The sequence below is a fragment of the Canis lupus genome, chromosome 10 (assembly GCF_003254725.2).
Source record: "Canis lupus dingo isolate Sandy chromosome 10, ASM325472v2, whole genome shotgun sequence".
NCBI lineage: Eukaryota > Metazoa > Chordata > Mammalia > Carnivora > Canidae > Canis > Canis lupus.
Genome location: NC_064252.1, coordinates 69,397,926 through 69,417,541, shown reverse-complemented (window position 1 = coordinate 69,417,541; position 19,616 = coordinate 69,397,926). Strand labels below are relative to the sequence as shown.

Genomic DNA, 19,616 nt, shown 5'->3' with positions numbered 1-19,616 from the left:
ATGGTTGAATTTTTGTGCATTTCTTGATGAGTCAGGATAAAATTTTCATAAAATGGGAATTACCAGATTTATGATCATGTATTTTCCTAACCCTTTCAATATGTGTTGCAAAATAGCTTTCCAGAAAGGTGCTGTAATTTCTACATATAATTTTTATGGTCTAATTACTAGATCAATTTTTGTTTGTGCTTCATGGGCACTAGAAAAGAGGGAATGCCAGGGCGCCTGGGTGCCTGGGATAGTTAAAAGTCCTACTCTTGATATCGGCTGAGGTCATGATCTCAGGGTCATGAGACTGAGCCCTGCATTGGGCTCCACACTCAGCAGGGAGTCTGCTTGTCTCTCTCCCTCTGCCTCTCCCTCCTGCACACTCTCTCTTTCTCTAAAATAAACAAATCTTTTTTTAAATTTATTTTTATTATTTATTTTATTTTTTTAATAAATCTTTTAAAAAAGAGAAAGAAAAGAAAGAAAGAAAGAGAGAAAAGATGGAACCTCTGTCTATAGGATTCAAAGTTTAATACATATCTTTTAAGATAAATCTTATATATCCTTGTTTATGCTTTGCCTCATCAATCTGCCAAAGAACGAGGCTGTGTTTGTTAAACTCTATCTGGCCTACTGTGGCCATCAAGGTCTTTTGGAGCTTCAAATTTCTTATAGATTTGAATGCAATACTTATTTGGTACCTAAAGTTTCATGACAATTTAATCTTTGTTGTGAATACTTTTCTTAATATAAAGTGATCTTGGGCGCTTGGGTGGCTCAGTCGGTTGAGTATCTGCCTTCAGCTCAGGTCACGGTCTGGAGGTCTTGTGATCAAGCCCCACGTTGGGCCCCATGTTGGGCCCCACACTTCCCTCTCACTGTGCCTCCCCCCCACACTGTGCTCTCTTGCTCCTGCTCTCTCTCTCAAATAAAGAAATAAAATCTTTAAAAATATGTATAAAGTCATCCATTTTTTCCTATTTAATGCTTTTTCTCCTCAAATTCTTCTTTTTCCTGGTAGGGTAATCCCTTTCTTTTTTATATTGTCAAATGTAAGCTGCCTTTTTTTAAAGTCACTCATCTGTCACTATGTTTTAGTTGTTCCTTATAAACAGCAGAGACTAGGATTTTACTTTTTTATATAGCCTGAGGGATTATTTTATAACATATTTATTATTGACATATTTTATATTTCTGTTCTGGTTCTTCTGACAGCTGTTATTAAAAGAGCAATGTATTCTTTATTTCTAATATTTTCCAGTGTTGTGTGTGTACACATATATACTTACGTATTTATATATTACAAATATAATATAAATATATTTATAGTGATGTTGCCCAAGCCAGCCAATATTTTTGTGCCCCATCATTAGAGTGCCTGTATAGTATTACATCGTATAAATTTTCCATAATTTATTTGAATCATCCCCTATTGGTTATCAAAAATAATAATATATAATGAATTATGTGCCGTAAGTCTATGCCATATAATTTATACAAATATAAAAATATAAAGTAATGTAAATATAAATAATTCTATGATACAATACAATATTTAGTTGACTTTTTCACATTTCACAAAACAATTTTATTTAAATTCTTTCACAAATCTTTATTATTATGATAATATATATATAACAATGTCATTTTAACCATTTTTTAAAAGATTTTTTAATTTATTTACTTGAGAGACTGAGAGTGAGCATGAGCAGGGGGAGGAGCAGAGGGAGGAGCAGGCTCCCTGCTGAGCAGGACCCTGGGATCATGACCTGAGCTGAAAGCAGATGCTTAGTGAACAGAGCCACCCAGGCGCCCCAGCACTTTAACCATTTCAAGTGTATAATTCAGAGGCATTAATTATATTCACATTGTTGTGTAACCATCATCACTAAAATCCTTTTCATCTATTTCCAAAACCTTTTCATCTTCCCAAGTCTGTCACCACTAACCAGGAACCTTCCATTTCTTTCCTCCTCCCCACCCTCCATAGCCTCTAATCTACTCTCTGTCCTATGAATTTACTTATTCTAAATATTTCATATAAGTACATAGGATCATATAGTATTTGTCCTCTTATGTCTGGCGTGTTTCCAAAGTGCACCCATATGTCGAAAAGTCATTCCTTTTTGGGTACACGAATATACCCCACTTTGTGTATCCATTCATCTGTTGCTGAATGCCTAGGTTGTTTCCAGCTTTTGCTATTATGAATAATGTTTACATTGGTGTGCACAGAGTCCCTGTTTTAATTTCTTTTGAGTATATATAGCTGGGAGTGGAATTGCTGGGTCATAGGGTAATTCTACGCTTAACAATTTTTTTTTAATGTTTAACGTTTTGAGGAAGTGCCAAACTGTTTTTCCCAGTGTCTGCACCATTGTACATCCACGCTGGCGATGCACAAAAATACCAATTTCTCCATGTCCTCCCAACATTTGTTATCTTCTGGCTTTGTTTTTTAAAATTATAGTCAGCCTAGTAGGTATGAAGTGGTATTTCATTGTGGTTTTGATTTGGATTTCCCTCACGATTAATGATGTTGAGCATCTTTTTTATGTGCTTATTGACCACTTGTTTATCTTCCTTAGAGAAATGTCTATTCAAATCCTATCATTTTCATTTAATTAAAAATTTTTAAAAAAATATTTTATCTATTCATTCATGAGAGACCCACAGAGAGAGAGGCAGAGACACTGGCAGAGAGAGAAGTAGGCTCCATGCAGGGAGCCCGATGTGGGACTCGATCCCGGGACCCCAGGATCATGCCCTGGCCAAGGGCAGGTGCCAAACCGCTGAGCCACCCAGGGAGCCCCCTCTGTCATTTTTAAATTGGGTTGTTTGTCTTCTTGTTGAGTTGTAGAAACACTTTACATATTCTGGATAGTAAACTCTAGTTAAATGTGACTTCCAAATATTTTCTCCAATCCTCTGGATTAGTGCACTTTTAATTTATTATTTTCTCTAAAGAAATTCCTAAACATATAATAGCTAAGTAAGAGGTATAGTTTATTATTTTTTAAAGATTTTATTTATTTATTCATGAGAGATACACAGAGGCGGAGACCCAGGCAGAGGGAGAAGGAGACTCCCTGTGAGGAGGTTGATGCGGAACTCGATCCCAGGACCCTGGGATCACAATCTGAGCCAAGGCCAGATGCTCAACCACTGAGCCCCCAGGTGCCCCAAGGTATAGTTTATTTTTTATACATTTATTGCCAGGACGCCTGGGTGGCTTAGTCAGTTGGGTGTCAGACTCTTGATTTTGGCTCAGGTCAGGATCTTAGGGTCATGAGATTGAACCCTGCGTCAGGTCCCACATTCAGCAGGAGTCTGCCTCTCTCTCTTTCTCTCTCTCTCTCTTTCTCTCTACCTCTCCCTCTGCCCCTCCCCCAAATCACACTCACTCTCTCACTCTCTCTAAAATAAATAAACAGGGACGCTCGGGTGGCTCAGCGGTTGAGCGTCCGCCTTCAGCTCAAGGCGTGATCCCATAGTCCTGGGATCGAGTCCCACGTCAGGTTCCCTGCATGGAGCCTGCTTCTCCCTATGTCTCTGCCTCTCTGTCTCTCATGAATAAATAAATAAAATATTAGAAAATAAAATAAATAAACGTCATTTGCCAAAATACCCAAACATTTATTGCCAAACTGCCTCCCAGAAAAGTTAGACCAATTTACAGTCCGTCTTTCCACAAGAGATGGTGAATTTTCCCCAAGCTCTTCTCAATGCTGGTTAGGATCTTTTTAAAATTTGTTAAGGTGCGGGTACCTGCCTAGCTCAGTGGTTGAGTGTCTGCCTTCGGCTCAGGATGTGACCCCGGGGTCCCTGGATCGAGTCCCACATCGGGCTTCCTGCATGGAGCCTGCTTCTCCCTCTGCCTGTGTCTCTGCCTCTCTCTGTGTCTCTCATGAATAAATAAATAAAATCTTAAAAAAAATAAAATAAAATTTGTTAAGGTATTAGGTGAAAGGTGGTGCTTTGTTTTTACCTGTAATTTATCGTACATTATTTGGATTAAACACTCTATATTTAGAATGTCTGTTAAGTGTTTCATTTTTTCATGAAATGCATGTTTTCTTTTTGGATTTTTCTCCTTTTTCTTAGTGTTTTGTAGAAGCTCTTCACATAGAGATATTGACTCTATAGTATATATTATAAATACATTTTCCCCATAACTTCCCTACTGGTCATCCCTGAATCTTAAAAGTATTTTACTTAAAGCTAGCTCTATTTCAGCTCTGCAAAATAGTTACCTCACAGACTGTCCAGAAATAGAAACAGGTTCCTAAATGCTTTGTATACACAGTAACAAACTTAGCAGCTCAAATCACCTCATAATTACACCCTGCAAGCTCGGTGTAGGATTCAGAATACTTAATTCATGGATCAAATCCAGATTTGAAGTCAGCTGTGCAGGCAACATCAGCTCCTATAGGGAAGTGGGTCTTGCCTTCATATTCATGAGGCCCTTCTGGCTTCCCCAGGAAGCCAAATCCCAGTAATGAGGGGTTTTGAGGGATGGGAATCATTTGTCGTCACGCCTGGCAGTCTGCTGCCAGGTAGAGAAAGGCAGCAATCCAGGGTAGCTAACGTGCCTTCCCATGTTTGGCAGATCTCAGCTGGCGCTGAAGAGGGTTCCGGAAGACTGATTTAGCTGTGTAGTGGTCACCGTAAGCAGGCGGACAAGGAAATTGCACTCTTTAAAAAAATTTTTTTTTAAAGATTTTACTTCTTTATTCACGAGAGACACAGACAGAGAGAGGCAGAGACGCAGGCAGAGGGAGAAGCAGGCTCCATGCGGGGAGCCCGACGTGGGACTCGATCCCGGGTCTCCAGGATCAGGCCCTGGGCTTAAGGCAGACGCTCAACTCGGTTGAGTTGAGCCGCCCAGGTGCCCCAGGAAATTGCACTCGTAAGAGTATTCATTAAAATCTACTCTGTCTTGGGGCGCCTGGGTGGCTGGGTCAGTTAAGTGTCTGCTTTGGGCTCAGGTCATCGTCCCGGAGGCCCAGCCCAGCAGCCCAGAGCTCCCTGCGCAGCGGGGGGCTGCTTCTCCCTCCCCCTCTGCTCCTTCCCGCCCTCCTCTCTCTCTCTCTCTCTCTCTCTCTCTCCCTCCCTCCCTCCCTCCCATCTGTATCTCCCCTTTCTCTGTCTGAGCTCAACATGAAATAATCGCTGCCTTTGGAAGGCAGACATTTCCAGCCTCCAGCCTGGCAGAGATTGAAACCGGAAGGACCAGCTTGGCGGGGGGCAGCCGAGAAGGGTCCGAGCGCCCCGTTCCAACCCTTCCTTTCCTCAGGGCTTTCCCCGGGCGAGGCCGGGCTCCCGACCCACCTTGATGAAGGAGTACAGAGACTTTCCGTAAAGCCTCTTGAAGCTCTCCCGGATGTCCATCATATCGATCTCCGCTCGAGACACCATAACCCTGATGAGGGTGTCATCATCTGTGCCCAAGCCCTAAGGAAGAGAACGAGACCCATGCTGGTTTCCAGACGCTCCCTTCCTCAGCTTAGCACGGCCAACCTGAGCAGGGCTCTCTTGAAGGAGACGTGCTCCGCGGCACACTTAGAAAGCCCGGGACTACTGCTCCCACCCGTGTGCGGGGGTCCCCACTTCCCTCTCCAACGCTCTGGATTCCCACCACAGGAGACCACTCCCTGCCAAGGACTCCTACCCTGCATTCTCAGCCTGCTGCCTCCCTGCAATGATTCCTCCCCCCCAATGTCCCTCCCCCCAGCCTCACCATCCTTCCTACCCTATCAAACCCTCCCAGGTTAAACTTCCTTGAAGGTCCTGCTCAAATATACCAACTTCTCCGTATAGTCTCTTCTGATCCTCACCCCCTCAACAAATACTGAAAAGAAAAAAATACTCTTCTTTCTGTGCTCCTATGTATTTGGGTCCTCAACTACTGTCTTACATTCTGTTTTGTTAGTATTTGCATTTTGCCCATACCTGCCTTCCCCTTCCTACCTTTTGATCTCTCCTGCATCTCCCATGGTTCCCAGCAAGGGGGTCTGCACACAGTACAATGCACATTTAGGGGCCTGGGCTCTGAAGCCAGACCGCCAGTGCTTGCATCCCTGCTCCTTTACTTCCTCACTGAGGACCTTGGGCAACCTGCATACCTCCCTGTGTCTCAGTTTCCTCATCTGTAAAATGGGGGTTTACAACAGCACCTGCCCCATTCAGCTGCCCCATATGTATACAGCATTAAAAATAGCAATCACATGTTATAACTACTCAATAAATATTACCTAATATTATTATTATTATTATTATTAGCAGGCACTGATTGAACTGAATATCTCGGGCCAATTTTGGTTAATTTGTGTGGGAAACAGAAGTAAACATGCAGTGGACACAAGACATGTTGGAGTCATTCAGATGCCAAGAATGAAGCCATTTACCTTCATAGATTTATAAAGCCTTTCAGCAAAGTATGCAGATTTGTTCCTCATGCACTTTACTGTTAAGAGATAAAAAAAGAAATTTAAAAAATTACAGATAAAATCTATGAGAAAAAAGTGACAGTTGTTCTCTCTGTTTCTACAAGGTATGAAATTGTATCTCTAGAAGGCTTTTTTGGAAAAATTTTAGCCAAACAATGTTTTATGAACATAGGCCATGGAGAAGTAATTAATAAAGCAATTAACTGAAGAATTGATTAATAAAGGCAATTAAAGCAAAAGGCAGCATATAGTTTCAAAATGATTACTATCTGTACCATATGAAACCTTTATTAATTCTAACAATTCATAGACCCGCGAGAGACCGCTAATTTAGGATTATCTTTCCAGTATACTGAGATGCAAAAGCACAAAGGATATACAATACGTAAAGCTACATAATACAATAACACATATAATAGTTCTTGTCTAAAATTCTGGATCTTGGGGTGCCTGGGTGGCTCAGCGGTTTAGCGCCTGCCTTCGGCCCAGGGCGTGATCCTGGAGTCCCAGGATTGAGTCCCACGTCGGGCTCCCTGCATGGAGCCTGCTTCTCCCTCTGCCTGTGTCTCTACCTCTATATCTCGTTAATAAATAAATTTTAAAAAATAAAATAAAATTCTGGATCTTGGGGTGCGTGGGTGGCTCAGTTGGTTAAGTGGTTAAGCAGTTAAGCATCTGTTTTGGGCTCAGGTCATAATCCTGCGGGTCAGTGGGGAGCCTGCTTCTCCCTCTCCCTCTGTCCCTTCCCCTGCTCATGCTTTCTCTCTCTCTCTCAAATAAATAAATAAGACCTTACAAAAATTCCAAATCTCATTATCAGTGATTTAAGCATTTTTTTAATCCCTGAAAACAAATACTATATCCCCATGACAACAAGTGGTAAGGAGGAAAGTCTATAAACATTTGTTTCTCTGCTCCCCACCCACGACCCACCAGCTTACCTATGGCCAGCAGAGCATCTTCAAAGCTACCGGATGTTTCAGATTTAATACTCTGCTCAATATCCTTCTGTGATATCCTTTTGTATTCATCAAACACTACAAACAGTAACAAAATGGAATTATAAATAATAACAAAAGGGAGGAAACTAAAATTTAGGGAGAGAATGGGCATCTTTCTAGAGCTCACTACTCTTCGGCGTACATCAGGAGCAAACTGACATCAGCAACGTCAGTGAGGACCAGGAGGCGTGTGGCCAGAGGAACAGGTGCAAGGAGAGGACGAAGGGATATATGGAGAGTCTCGGAGGACAGCAGGCAAGCCCTTTCCCTTGTTTAGGACCCTGTTTGCTCACACGTAAAGTGGGGATAACGTCTAGAGAGATTTGCGTTCTTTTCTCGTTGTTCCCTTGACGGGCAGAACACGTCTGAGTGTGACGGTGGCCTCAGCCGTCACCTGTATGTTCACCCTCCTTTCGGCTCATCCAAACCGGAGTCCTTCACCCCCTTCACTACCGAGTCACGTTTGATAACAAATGGTTGCATCTTCTAATAAATAGACTGTAACACAATTTTCTCTCACTTTAGGACAAGTGTTTTGGAATGTGATGAACCCTTTTGGAGATTCTTAGCCAGTCTGCAGTAGGGGTTCGAGGAGCAACATTTTCAATGAAGACTTTGGGAGACTCTGCTTTACAAATAAAATATGGGACTCCCCCTTCCCCTGAGATGCCTGGATCTGCCTTGACTTCTGTACCTCCTGGAAATGTTCGGCTCTCCCTTTCCAATTCAATGAGCCACCAGTATTTTCCCTTTCCCCTCTTGTCCCATTCTGTAGGATTCCTTCTTCTTACTTAGATGGGAATCAGCGTCTATTGCTTAGAATCAAAAGATCTAATGGACACAGCTTCTAAACCTCAGTTTTCTAGGCTGTAAAATGGGAAATAATGGTTGCTCCAATGGGATGTCGCAGCGAGCAATGCTTATCACGCGCTTAGCGCTGCACCTAGAAGATAATGAATAAAACCTTAGTTACTTGAATCCTCCCTAGTAGTGTCGGTTGGTAAGTAAATCATGAAGTTTTCTTTATCCAAATAGTGCTTCTTCGACTGTCTTCCAGGGCAGGTATGTTATGACTTCCCAGTAACAGACCTGTGCCTAGAAGTGAAAATTGTTACAAAGCTGTTTGCATCTTTTGGAGGATCTGCCGTTTCTGGAAAATAACCACCAGGGGGAGGTGTATGTAATTAGTCCTCTGGCAAGGGAAGGCAAAGAAACAAGGAGCTGAGTCAGAAGTTGGTGCATCTGATGGTAGCTCATGACATTTAACAGGTGCAATCACCTATTTTTAGTCACTGTGGAATATCCGAAATAAGTGCAACTTCCAAACGTGCCGTAATTTTCAGTTACTTTATGTTTTCAATTTACCGAACTCATTCTTCTCAAATTTCCCGTAGGTTTTATAAATTGTAATTACAAGGCATGGTAGGTTGACAAATTTATGATGCAACATAAAGACCTAAAGAGCTTATATAAAAGATGAAATATCTTATTAAACCCTCATTGCTGTTCATAAGAAAGTAAACCTGACGACAAATGTTCTACAGTTTTACCCCCCAAAGATGTTAAAAGCACATTATAAAGACTAGCATTATCAGAAGCAAATTAGAAACATTACACATAGGAAATAAAATTCGAAATTATCCACTATTTATCTTATGCAACAGACTCCCTAAAGAAATCATGTCTCTCAACTTTACAACTTGGATATTAAATAAGAACAAATGTCAACCCACAATTTTATTTTATTGCTCACTGACATACTGAAGATTTTTTTCTTATGTAACTAAAATTAAACAGGGCTGCTTTAGAAAAAAGACTATGAAGGTTGGTTTCCTACAAACAGGAATGTCAAAGTCCTACGAATACGCTGTATATGCTAAGTTTTCATAATGAATCTTTCAGAAATCGACCCTCATGCACATCGCTGCGCTCCTGCATTTCCAAGGTTAGGCATCTAAGACCCTTCAGTACGATCTGTTTCTTGTACCAAGTAAAGGGGGAAAATTCTCAATTAATTATGGACAACACAGTTTTCATTGTCTTTCAGGTCTTTGGAAGATGAGGCAAGGGCCTTACCATGCAACAGGTGATTTCGGTTCCGGGAGCAGAGAACAGTCAGAAATTTCACCTCATCTGTCCCCCATTTCTTCTCTCCAGCCTCATACAGGTCCTGACGCCAAACAAAGCACAAGTTTAAAACATCACAGAGAAGGTGCCAGGAAACATGCAAATATTTCCAGAACATCAAAGAGCCGAGCTGGCTTCGTTTTATTTTGTTGGTAATGGGTGTGGAAGAGCTGTTTGTGGTGAGTGGCGATGACTCAAGATTTTCCTTTAGGTATAAAACTGATGGGACCTTGGGGCGCCTGGGTGGCTCTGTTGGTCAAGCATCTGATTCTCCATTTCAGCTCAGGTCGTGATCCTGAGATCAAGCCCCGCCTCGGCTCCCTGCTGGGTGTGGAGCCTGCTTATGATTCTCTCTCCCTGTGCCCCCTCCCCATTCCCCCCAAAAAAGACTAATGGGGGAGTCAAGGCAAGCACCAGCAGCTCCCTATATGTGGACTACATGATTCTTTTTCTTTTTTAAAAAAATATTTTATTTATTTATTCATCAGAGAGAGAGACAGAAAGAGAGAGAGGCAGAGACACAGGCAGAGGGAGAAGCAGGCTCCACGCAGGGAGCCCAATGTGGGACTCGATCCCGGGTCTCCAGGGTCACGCCCTGGACCAAAGGCAGGCGCCAAACCGTTGAGCCACCCAGGGATCCCTCTTTTTTGGGGGAGGGGGATCCCTCTTTTTTTTAAGATTTTATTTTTAAGTAATCTCTACACCCAATGTGGGGCTCGAACTCACAACCCTGAGATCAAGAGTTACATGCTCCACCGACTGAGCCAGGCAGACGCCCCACACTGTTCTATCTTTCAGAGCTAAAAGGAATGCCCTAGACCCAGTCTTCTGTACAGTAGCCACCAACCAAATGTGGCTATTTACATTTTAGCTAACTAAAACGAAATTACATTTAAAATTCAACTCCTCAGTCACACAAGCGACATTTCAAGAGCTCAGTGGCCTCGTGTGGCTGGTCCGGCTGAAGAGTCAAATTTTAAATTTTATTTTATTTTAGTTAATTAAAATTAGCTAGTGGCTACCCATCCTAGACAACGCCAATGTGAACAGTTTCAGCATCACGGAAAGTTCCATCGGACAACACTGCTCTAGAAAGATCTGTGATTTGCTCGAGGCTATCGAAGGTCTCACAGTAGGACCAGGACCCATCAGTAATTGCTTACATTCTAAACAGGTAGGACTATCAGAAATTCTGCTTGCTTTTACTATATTATTGATAAATCAAAGCTACTATTCATATCTCCTCACTGCTGTTTATTTTTACTTATTTTAAAGATCTTACTTATTCATGTGACAGAGAGGGAGAGCACAAGCAGGGGAGCGGTAGGCAGAGGCAGAGGGAGAAGCAGGCCTCTGGCTGAGCAAGGGGCCTGATGTGGGGCTCGGTCCCAGGACCCCAAGATCATGACCTGAGCCAAAGGTAGAGCCACCCAGGTGCCCCACCTCACTGCTATTTATTTATTTATTTATTTATTCATTCATTCATTCATTCATTCATTCATTTCTTTAAAAGATTTTATTTATTTATTTATTTATTTATTTATGACACAAACACACACACATGTAGAGACACAGGCAGAGGGAGAAGCAGGCTCCATGCAGGGAGCCCTACGTGGGACTCGATCCCAGGTCCCCAGGATCACACCCTGGGCTGCAGGCAGCACTAAACCGCTGAGCCACCCAGGGCTGCCCCCTCACTGCTATTTAAAAAAAAAAAAGCAAAACAGAACATAATAGCGGGTGTTGGCGAAGATGTAGAGAAAATGGAACCCTGTGATTGTTGAGGATGGAGAACGGTGCAGCTGCTACAGAAAGCAGTATTATAGCTGTTCCTGAAAAAATTAAGAATAAAATTACCGTACGACCTAATAACATGACTTCTGAGTATACGGTCAAAAGAACTGAAAGCCGACCTTACGGGGATGCTCCCAGCAGCAGTACTCACAACAGCCGAAAGGTAGGAGCAGCCCAACTGTCCCCTGGCACCCGAACGGATGAGCCCAATGTGCAGGCGTGGCATGGGTACCACGCAGCCTTAAGGAGGAAGGGAACTCGGACCGTGGCTACGACGAGAATGAAGCTCGCGGACGTCACGTGAAGCGAAATAAGCCAGTTGCACAAACACGGGTCCCGTGTGATGGACTTGGATGAGGCGCCCGGAGAGGTCAGACTCCTAGACTCAGGAAACCGAATCGTGTCAGTGGCTGCGGGGAGCGGGAGATGAGGAGTCGTTCAACGGGTTTAGTGGGTACGGAGTTTCCGTCTCGCAAGGCGAGAAGGTTCTGGAGACTGGCTTCACAAGACTCTGCAGAGTCAACACTCCTGAGCTGCACGCTTGTTAAATTTCTCAAGGTGCCCTCACTTGACACGTTGGGCCACCTGCTGGGCTGACCTCCGTCTCCTCGTCTGGGTCTTCGTTCCTCACTGCTTTAGAGTCAATTCACCGAACCCTGGAACTTTAGAGCCGGGAGGGCCCGGGGCTCCCTGGGCAATACCTCATCACCCTCACGCCCAGAGTTGCACCCAAGATCCTCCGGTCGGCTCCTCTAGCTTCCCGCCAGCTCTCCTCGCGCCTCATCCGCCCATCGTCACCTGTTATTTTCCCACTGCACTCTCGTCGGTCTGTTTGTGCAGCTCTTGTTTCATCGGAATGTGTCTTCTCTCGTGCGTCTTGGGGTCCGAAGCTGAAATCTGCGTCCTCCTCCCTGCCTGGGCCCACCTGCCTCCCTCCCGCTCCTGCTGGTCCCCCGGCCACACGGTGCTTGCGCTGAGGGTGTGCTGCTTTCCGTGCTCTTCTATTCTTCCGTGATGAGCAGTCTGTCCAGAGCTGCTTTTTCCCTGTAGAACAAGACAAGCGGATTCTTCTCGGAGCGAGGCCTCGCTCCTTATTTGGACGGATGTCAAGCAGGAGCGTGAGTGGCGAGCACATGGCGAGCATGTGGCGTGTGGCGAAGACCTAGGATTCCCCAAGGAGCCTCGGCCTCCGCATAAAGCTGCTGTGCCTGCTTCCAGCTTCGAGGGGGGTGGACGCCCTTCCGGGGCGCTTGGCCCAGCGGTGCTGCCCACCTGGCATTTCAGTGGGCCTCCTCCTCCTCCACAGCTTCCAGTGTTCGTGCCGATGTTTCCTATGCCTGTATTTGTTTGTTTCCCAGAAGAAGGGAATCAAGATGCGTCAGCTCGCAAAAGCTCTTGAGGGCGTTTTTAATGTAGTCTTAATATATCGCACGTTTCTTCCTCAAGTAAGAATTCTGAGTGCTCCTTATGACGTCCTCCCGTGCGAGTTCCATCCCAAGAACAGATAAAATTGGACTAAAATGGGACTAGTGGGGTAACAGCCTCCGTACTTTCAGAGGCCCACCCTCCAGAAGGAACCACTACCTAACTCCACCTGCCCGGATCAGTCTTCTCATCTCAAACTCACTTACTTTCCTCCGTCAAAATCCAGCTTCGGTAACGCAGTGTTTGCAGACACCGCCCCGGTGCTGCTGATACAAGTCACAGAGCAAAGGCTGCCAAGGTTTTCCTACGGCCTTATCCTACAAGAGCTGAAATCTCAGCTGCAGTTGTTCTCAAGTTCCTCACCTCCTGGTGAGACTCGAAAGGATCCAGAAAAACTGACTGTGAACTCTACTCCCTCCATCTGACTCCCCCAGCCCAAACTTACTTGGAAGCCCCTTTGTACCTCATCACACCCCCACGGGGAACTGTGCCCCTTGAAGAGCCCCCAAAACACCTGTTCATTGAGTTGCACGGCTGCAAAGAGCCCAATTCCACCAGCTATGTGGTCTTGGACGAGGTATTTAAACCTTCGCATCGCTGTCTTATCTCTAAGCATACGAAGGAACACTACCTGCTTCACAGATGTGTGGTGAGGAAAAAGTGTAAGGTGGTCCATGGGACGCCCGGCGCCCAGGAGACCCCCCAGGAACTGAAGGCGGGTACGGCGTCTCAGGAATGAAGTGCCCGCTGACTCTTCACTGAAGGGGAGATTCCCCTGGGCCACGGAGGCGCCTTCCCACATCCACAGATGCTGTCCTTGAGGTAGCTGAGCCTCACAGCAGCATCCAGGGTTTCCAACGTTTTCAACACCTCCTCCCTCCTCAAAGCTTCCGGATTAAAGGCAATTTCCTGTTTTTCCAGTATGGGATGGTCCTCCTTGTACCTTCGGGACTCCTGTGGCACGTTCACCCCCTCCCTTCTGGAGAAAGCAACGGGTTCTCTCCTGCAGAACCCAGAGTGGTTCACGCCTCACGTACCGAATGGGACCAATCCTCCCCTGTGGCTGTACGTTGGTTAAGAGTACAGCATCTAGATCCCAACTGCCTCGGGCCCCATGCATTCCCCATGAAGCCTGAGCGAGGGACTGAGCGTCTGCAAGGCTCAACTTCCTTGTCCACGAGCTGGGGAGAGCAGCGCTCGGTTCGTAGGGTTACTGCAAGGATTCAATGACATATCTCGTGTCAACAGCTCACAACAGTGTTTGGCACCTGGTAAGGACCCATTTCTTTCTTTTTTTTTTTTTTAAAGATTTGCTTATTTATTTATTATTCATGATAGAGAAAGAAAGAGGCAGAGACACAGGCAGAGGGAGCAGGCTCCATGCAAGGAGCTCAATGCGGGACTCGATCCCAGGACCCCAGGATCATGCCCTGGGCCAAAGGCAGGCACCAAACCCAGGGATCCCCCCATTTCTTTTTAATCAGCTATTATGATTAGTGTTATCTGGCCACTAATTCAGTAAAGGAATCAGGGGTTGGCGCCAGGGCAGGCATCGGTGGTGGGCCGGGCACCAGGCAAACAACTGCCTCTTGGACTTTGAAATTAATTTTACCCGATAGGGTACATACTGCGCAGGCTGTTTTACACAGGTTCTATCAAACGTAAAAATGCAAGGTAAATGCGGCAAAGGCAGGTCCCTTCACCTCCAAGTGATTCAGAAGATGCTCCATGGCTCTCTGGGGGGGCCAGACCATGGTCCCAATGTCAAGAACCCAGGGATGCTTATATAATGATCCCCTGTGTCACCCGGAGCCCCAGGTATTTCTGCAAGAAATTTCTGCTGGGAAGCCCCGGTGGCTCAGTGGTTTAGCACCGTCTTCAGCCCAGGGCGTGATCCTGGGGACCCGGGATTGAGTCCCACGTGGGGCTCCCTGCATGGAGCCTGCTTCTCCCTCTGCCTGTGTCTCTGCCTCTCTCTCTCTCTCTCTCTGTGTCTCTCATGAATAAATAAATAAAATCTTTAAAAAAAAATTACTGCTATTGAAGGTCATCTGCGGGAATCTTTTATTTTTTTCCATAGGACATCTCCCAGCCTGGACGACACACACTGAAATATGAAAGGGGGGGGGGGTCCACCCACTAAAGCCTTGTTGGCAACAGAAAAGAGAGAAGCTGCAGTTCTACTGACCTGAGCATCCTGTCTCATGAGAGCATCGTCCAGAAAATTTCCTTCATCCCTGCCACCCTGAGAAAAACAAGGCAAAGGGATGAGAGAGTGTCCATGAAGGCAGGGGCGGGGGGCACTGTGCAGACCGAATGCCGGGTGGGGGGGGCGATGCCCTTCGAATGTGCCTGTGTTATTCCCGCGGCTCTAACCGGAGCCAGTGGCTCCAGCGGACGGGGAAGGAGCGCGACCACGGCCTGCTGACTGCCGTCACCCACCCCGTCCCTCGGACGAAGGCCTTCCCAGCTGGCAAACCCGCACTGATAGACTCTGCCAAATGGGGGCTGGGAAAAGGAGAGACCCAGGGCCCAGGCCGTGGAGGGATGCTAGGCCTCCCCTCCGCTCTGCCGGCTGAGGTTTGTTGCCACGCGGCCTCCGGCCCCTGGGCTCCAGGCCGGGCCCGCCGGATGCTAAGTCTGGGAGGCGAAGAGCAAAGTGGGCAAAACAGGAGAAGCGGGCGGGCGCTGCGAGGAGTGGGGGGGCTGCGGGGGGCTGGAGGGCGCCCTGGGTCGTCCTCTGTTGGAAGAGCAGCAGCACTGGGACAGGCACGTCAGGAGATGAGCTGCTCTGGGGGGCCACTCGGGGAAGCGCCCCCCCCAGGAAGGAGGAGGGGAGGAGCCGCGTCTGCTGCCTCCGGCGCCCCTGCCCTGGGTCACCCGGAATCCCGAGGTCACCTCCAGGCCAGGCCACCTGCACGGTGCGGTCCCAGGACGCCCGGAAATGCCGCTCACTGCGGGGCTCCCAGAGCCTTGGTGGTCCCCACCCGGCCCCCGCGTCCCAGGGCGTCCTGCCCCCTGCTCCTGGCAGCACCCGGTCCCCCTGCCGGGTGCCCACCGGCTCCCCTGCCCCGAGGCCCACACCCCCAGGCCCCCGCGCCGTGGGCGCCTCGCTCGAGAAGCCCTGCTCGGTGTCCGCCGCCGCGCTCTCGGCCCGAGCCTGTCCCCGGCCCCCGGCAGTGTCCCCGCCTTGATGACAGGAGCCCGGTGCCTGCCCCCCTCCCTGGGGAGCGTGGGAAGCCCTGGGCAGGGGCCCCGGCACCTGTCACGTCCCTGAGGAGCCCGGGCCTGGGAAGGCGGGAGGGAGGGAGGGGAGAGGGCCCCGCGGGAGGACTCACGGCCGACAGCGACACCAGCACCCTCTGGAACATGAAGGACGTGTCGGAGCGAATGTCGTCCTCGAGGCTCCGGCCGTACTCTGGGGACAGAGCGAGGGCGCCCGTCAGCCCCCCGAGGCCGCCGGCCCCGCACCCCAACCTTCCCGCGGCCCGGGCCCGGCTGGTGGCACAGGGCGGCGGGGTGGGGGCGCCGACGGGCCGAGGACAGGCAAGCGGAGCAGTGGGTGCCCGGGGTCGGGCCCTGGGAGGGGGCTGTCAGGGCCAAGGGCCGGGGGGGCTCCCCAGAGAAGCCCCAAGCCTCACGCCCCCGGGGACAGAAAACCTTGAGCCAAGAGCCCGGCTTAGGGCCTCCTGCTCTGAGCACTGACCCAGCCCCCACTATCTTGTTCTCCTTCTACAGAGCAGTACACACTTGCTATGGAAAACTAAGGGAAAAACACATAAATAACACAAAGGAGGGAAAAACCCCACAGAACTCCTCCTCCTCCGTAACCCATTTCATGGAATCTGATAATATCCTTCAATGGACGCTCCGATGCCGACACACGCTCCAGCGTGCGGAGGTGCCGCGTTGGTTGGCCAACCTGCCACTGGTGGATGTTTGTAGCGACGTCAACAATACCAAATAAGCTTTGTAGGATCTAAACCTTTGTGCAATTTTTTTTTTTTAAATCGCATTCGTAGGGCAAAAAGGTGTATTTTAAAGGCTCTTCCTAGGTGGGCTTCATCCTCTGGAGATTTTTAAGAGGGGAGCAAATGTCCATCTTTCTGAGATGCCTGGAGGGGATACAGGCCAGTCTGGAGGTAAGAGGTGGGCCCAGAAGCCCCTCCGGGCCAGCCCCTGGGACGGTTAAGGCTCGCTGGTGCCCCCCCTTTTCAACACACCTGTCTGATCGTAAGGAACAACCCTCCAACCTCCAGAATAATAGTAATGCTACACCGGGGGGCTCCGGGGCAGTGGCATCTTCACCAGAAAGGTCCTGAGAAGCCACGGGACTGTCACTTCCCTAGACGGGGACCCGCCTGAAAGCACAGCCTGAAGCTGGGGATCCCCCGTGGTCAGGGTCTCCATGAGGACGGCTGAATCGGTGGGCACCAGCCCCCGCGAGTACTTCTCAAATCACAAGGAAAGCCCAACGGGGCCACTGGGGGCTACATACGGAGCTGGTAGGTCTGGTTTATGCGCCGGAGCTCCTCGGGCGTCCGCGAGGCCAGGATCTCGATGAGGCAGCCCTCATCCGTGCCAGCTCCCTGAACGCCAGGCCGGGAGACAGCGGGTTAGGAGCCCGTCTGCGTGCTGAGCGCGGACCTAGGCCTCCGGCCCAGAACCCACGGGGCGTAAAGACAACCCACGGGGTTCTAGCACCAGGATTTGCCCATCTTAATTGTCCCGCCCAAACTGCAGGGTGCTTCACCACGACGCTGTCTAGTGACCGCAACCCCTCTGGGCCGTTTCTGCCGGACGGTTGCTGCGCCAGGCTGTGCCCCGCGTCTGCCCGCGACGGGGGCCGGGGCGACTCTCCTCGACCTCCCCCAGGCTTTGAACCTCCTGGCAAAGACCAGCACCTCTTCGCCTGGCACGAGGCTGCTCGCTGACAGGGATTCAGGACGGGCAGGCGCTGGCCGAGAACCCCCTCCGCCAGCTGGGAGCCCCTGCCTCGGCAGCCGCGAGGCTTCACCTCTCCAAGGCCGCGACGGCGCCGGGAGGCCGTGGGGCTGGACCCGGGGAGGAGCGGGCCCGGGCGCTGCAGGGCAGGCGGGCGCGTACCTTCATGGCCCTGCGCAGCTCCTGCACGTCGTACAGCACGGTGGGCGTCATCATCCCCACGATCACCCGCTCGAAGTTGCCGCTCAGCTCCGACTTCAGGTCGTCCATCAGGTCCTGCGGAGCGAGCCGGGGGCCGTTCACCCGCCAGGCTCACGGCAACCAGCGGCCCTCGGGGGGGCCCGGGGACCGGCCGCGAGGCCTGCACGGTCCCAGCTCCCCTGCTGGTGACTCTGAGTCGCCCCTGCCTCCTCCCGGGGTCCCTCTCCCGCAGCCGCAGCCGCACCGCGGAGGTCTGCAAAGGCTCCCTGCCGCATCCGCGTGCCTACCCTTATGCTAAGAGGCCTTTATGAGGCCCTTCGCCCTACGGCTCTGCGACACCAGCCTTTCTTCCTGTGCTTCGGCCAAACCCGCGTGTCACCGCAAACAACGCAGAGGCAGATTTGAGGAGCCGAGCATCCCCCGTAAGCAGGCATTGAAGAGCTTTGCAAAGGGCCCCGGGGGGCTCAGTCAGTCCGGCATCTGCCTTCAGCTCAGGCCATGACCCCGGGGTCTTGGGATCGAGTCCCGCATCGGGCTCCCTGCATGGAGCCTGCTTCTCCCTCTGCCTGGGTCTCTGCCTCTCTCTGTCTCTCATGAATAAATAAATAAAATCTTTTTAAAAAATTGATCAACTAAAGTAAGAAGCTGAGATACTGTTCAAGTCAGATCTCCGATTCTCAAAAACCTGACTGACAGCCCCGTGTTTCATCTCTTGTGCAGATTTCTAGGCCAAATCCACAGACACCGAACAGGTGAACAAACTACTTAGTGCTCAGTCCGCTAACGTTGGGCATCGTGCCAAACGGCCGTCAGATTAGCTTAGTTCTGAGGCTGAATATTCCAGTTCATCTATCCCATGCGTGTTCACACCGGTTTGTGCTCATTAAGTGTCTGCGGGACGGAGGGGAGTTTCAAATGCCCAAAAGACAGTCTGAGCTGCGAAGAATCCCTTTCCCTGCCGGGTCCCCGCCACAGCTGGCCCGCAGACGCGCCGGTGAGCAGCCCGCCACCCTGTCCCCGCCACCGCCACCGCTTAGCCTTCGAGAGCAGCTGCGGTCGCACGAGCCGAAAGGTCTCCGAGACCTCAATCACCCCTTGACAGCCCTGCCTCGGTAAAAAAGGCTTCCTGCCAATCACACAGGTGGGTCCGCAGTGACGAGGGAAGTTTGGGTGCAACGGTCCTGCTAAGTGAGCGCCGAAAGCCGAGTTTGAAAGAGGCTCCCTTTCTGAACACGTCAGCTGAGCTGACAAATCGACCGCGTGTTCACAAACACCCAGGCCCCGCTCGGGAACTTGAGAGGGTGCCCCTCGGCTGAGGATCATCAGAGGAATGAATATACGCTACAGGTGGGCGTGTGCGGAAGGGTCAGCAGGGACTCTCAGGCCCAGGAGAGCCTTTTTAAAACAAACAAGGTCTAAGCACCGCTTCGTCGTCCGCGGTGGCCTAAGCCCGACCAGGATCAGGGGAGGTGCTCCCAAGGGTGGCGGCGGAGTCCACTGAGCAACCGAGTCCCCGCGAGGGGCCGAGTGGGAAGATAGCAAGAGCCCCCAGAAGTCACTCCTGCCCAAGGGCAGCAGACGGAACCTGCTGACACCATTTTAGGTTTTTTCCCCCAAAGAACATCTTTAAACAAGGCAAGGATCCGCTCTCGCGAACACAGGGCCACTGCAGGAATCGAGACGG

At 49.4% G+C, this 19,616-nt stretch overlaps 1 protein-coding gene across 3 annotated transcripts in view; it reads right to left on the bottom strand.

Moving 5' to 3' along the window:
* ANXA4 (annexin A4) overlaps positions 1 to 19,616 on the bottom strand; it is a 48,191-nt gene that overhangs the window by 1,620 nt on the left and 26,955 nt on the right. For all 3 annotated transcript variants that reach the window (XM_025470589.3, XM_025470593.3, XM_025470600.3), the window contains exons 5-12: positions 17,894 to 18,007; positions 17,286 to 17,376; positions 16,126 to 16,205; positions 14,976 to 15,032; positions 9,518 to 9,611; positions 7,382 to 7,477; positions 6,399 to 6,457; positions 5,323 to 5,445 (exon numbers count right to left, since the gene is read on the bottom strand). In XM_025470589.3, the coding sequence (XP_025326374.1) occupies positions 5,323 to 5,445; positions 6,399 to 6,457; positions 7,382 to 7,477; positions 9,518 to 9,611; positions 14,976 to 15,032; positions 16,126 to 16,205; positions 17,286 to 17,376; positions 17,894 to 18,007 (714 nt within the window). The remainder of the gene's footprint in view (positions 1 to 5,322; positions 5,446 to 6,398; positions 6,458 to 7,381; positions 7,478 to 9,517; positions 9,612 to 14,975; positions 15,033 to 16,125; positions 16,206 to 17,285; positions 17,377 to 17,893; positions 18,008 to 19,616) is intronic.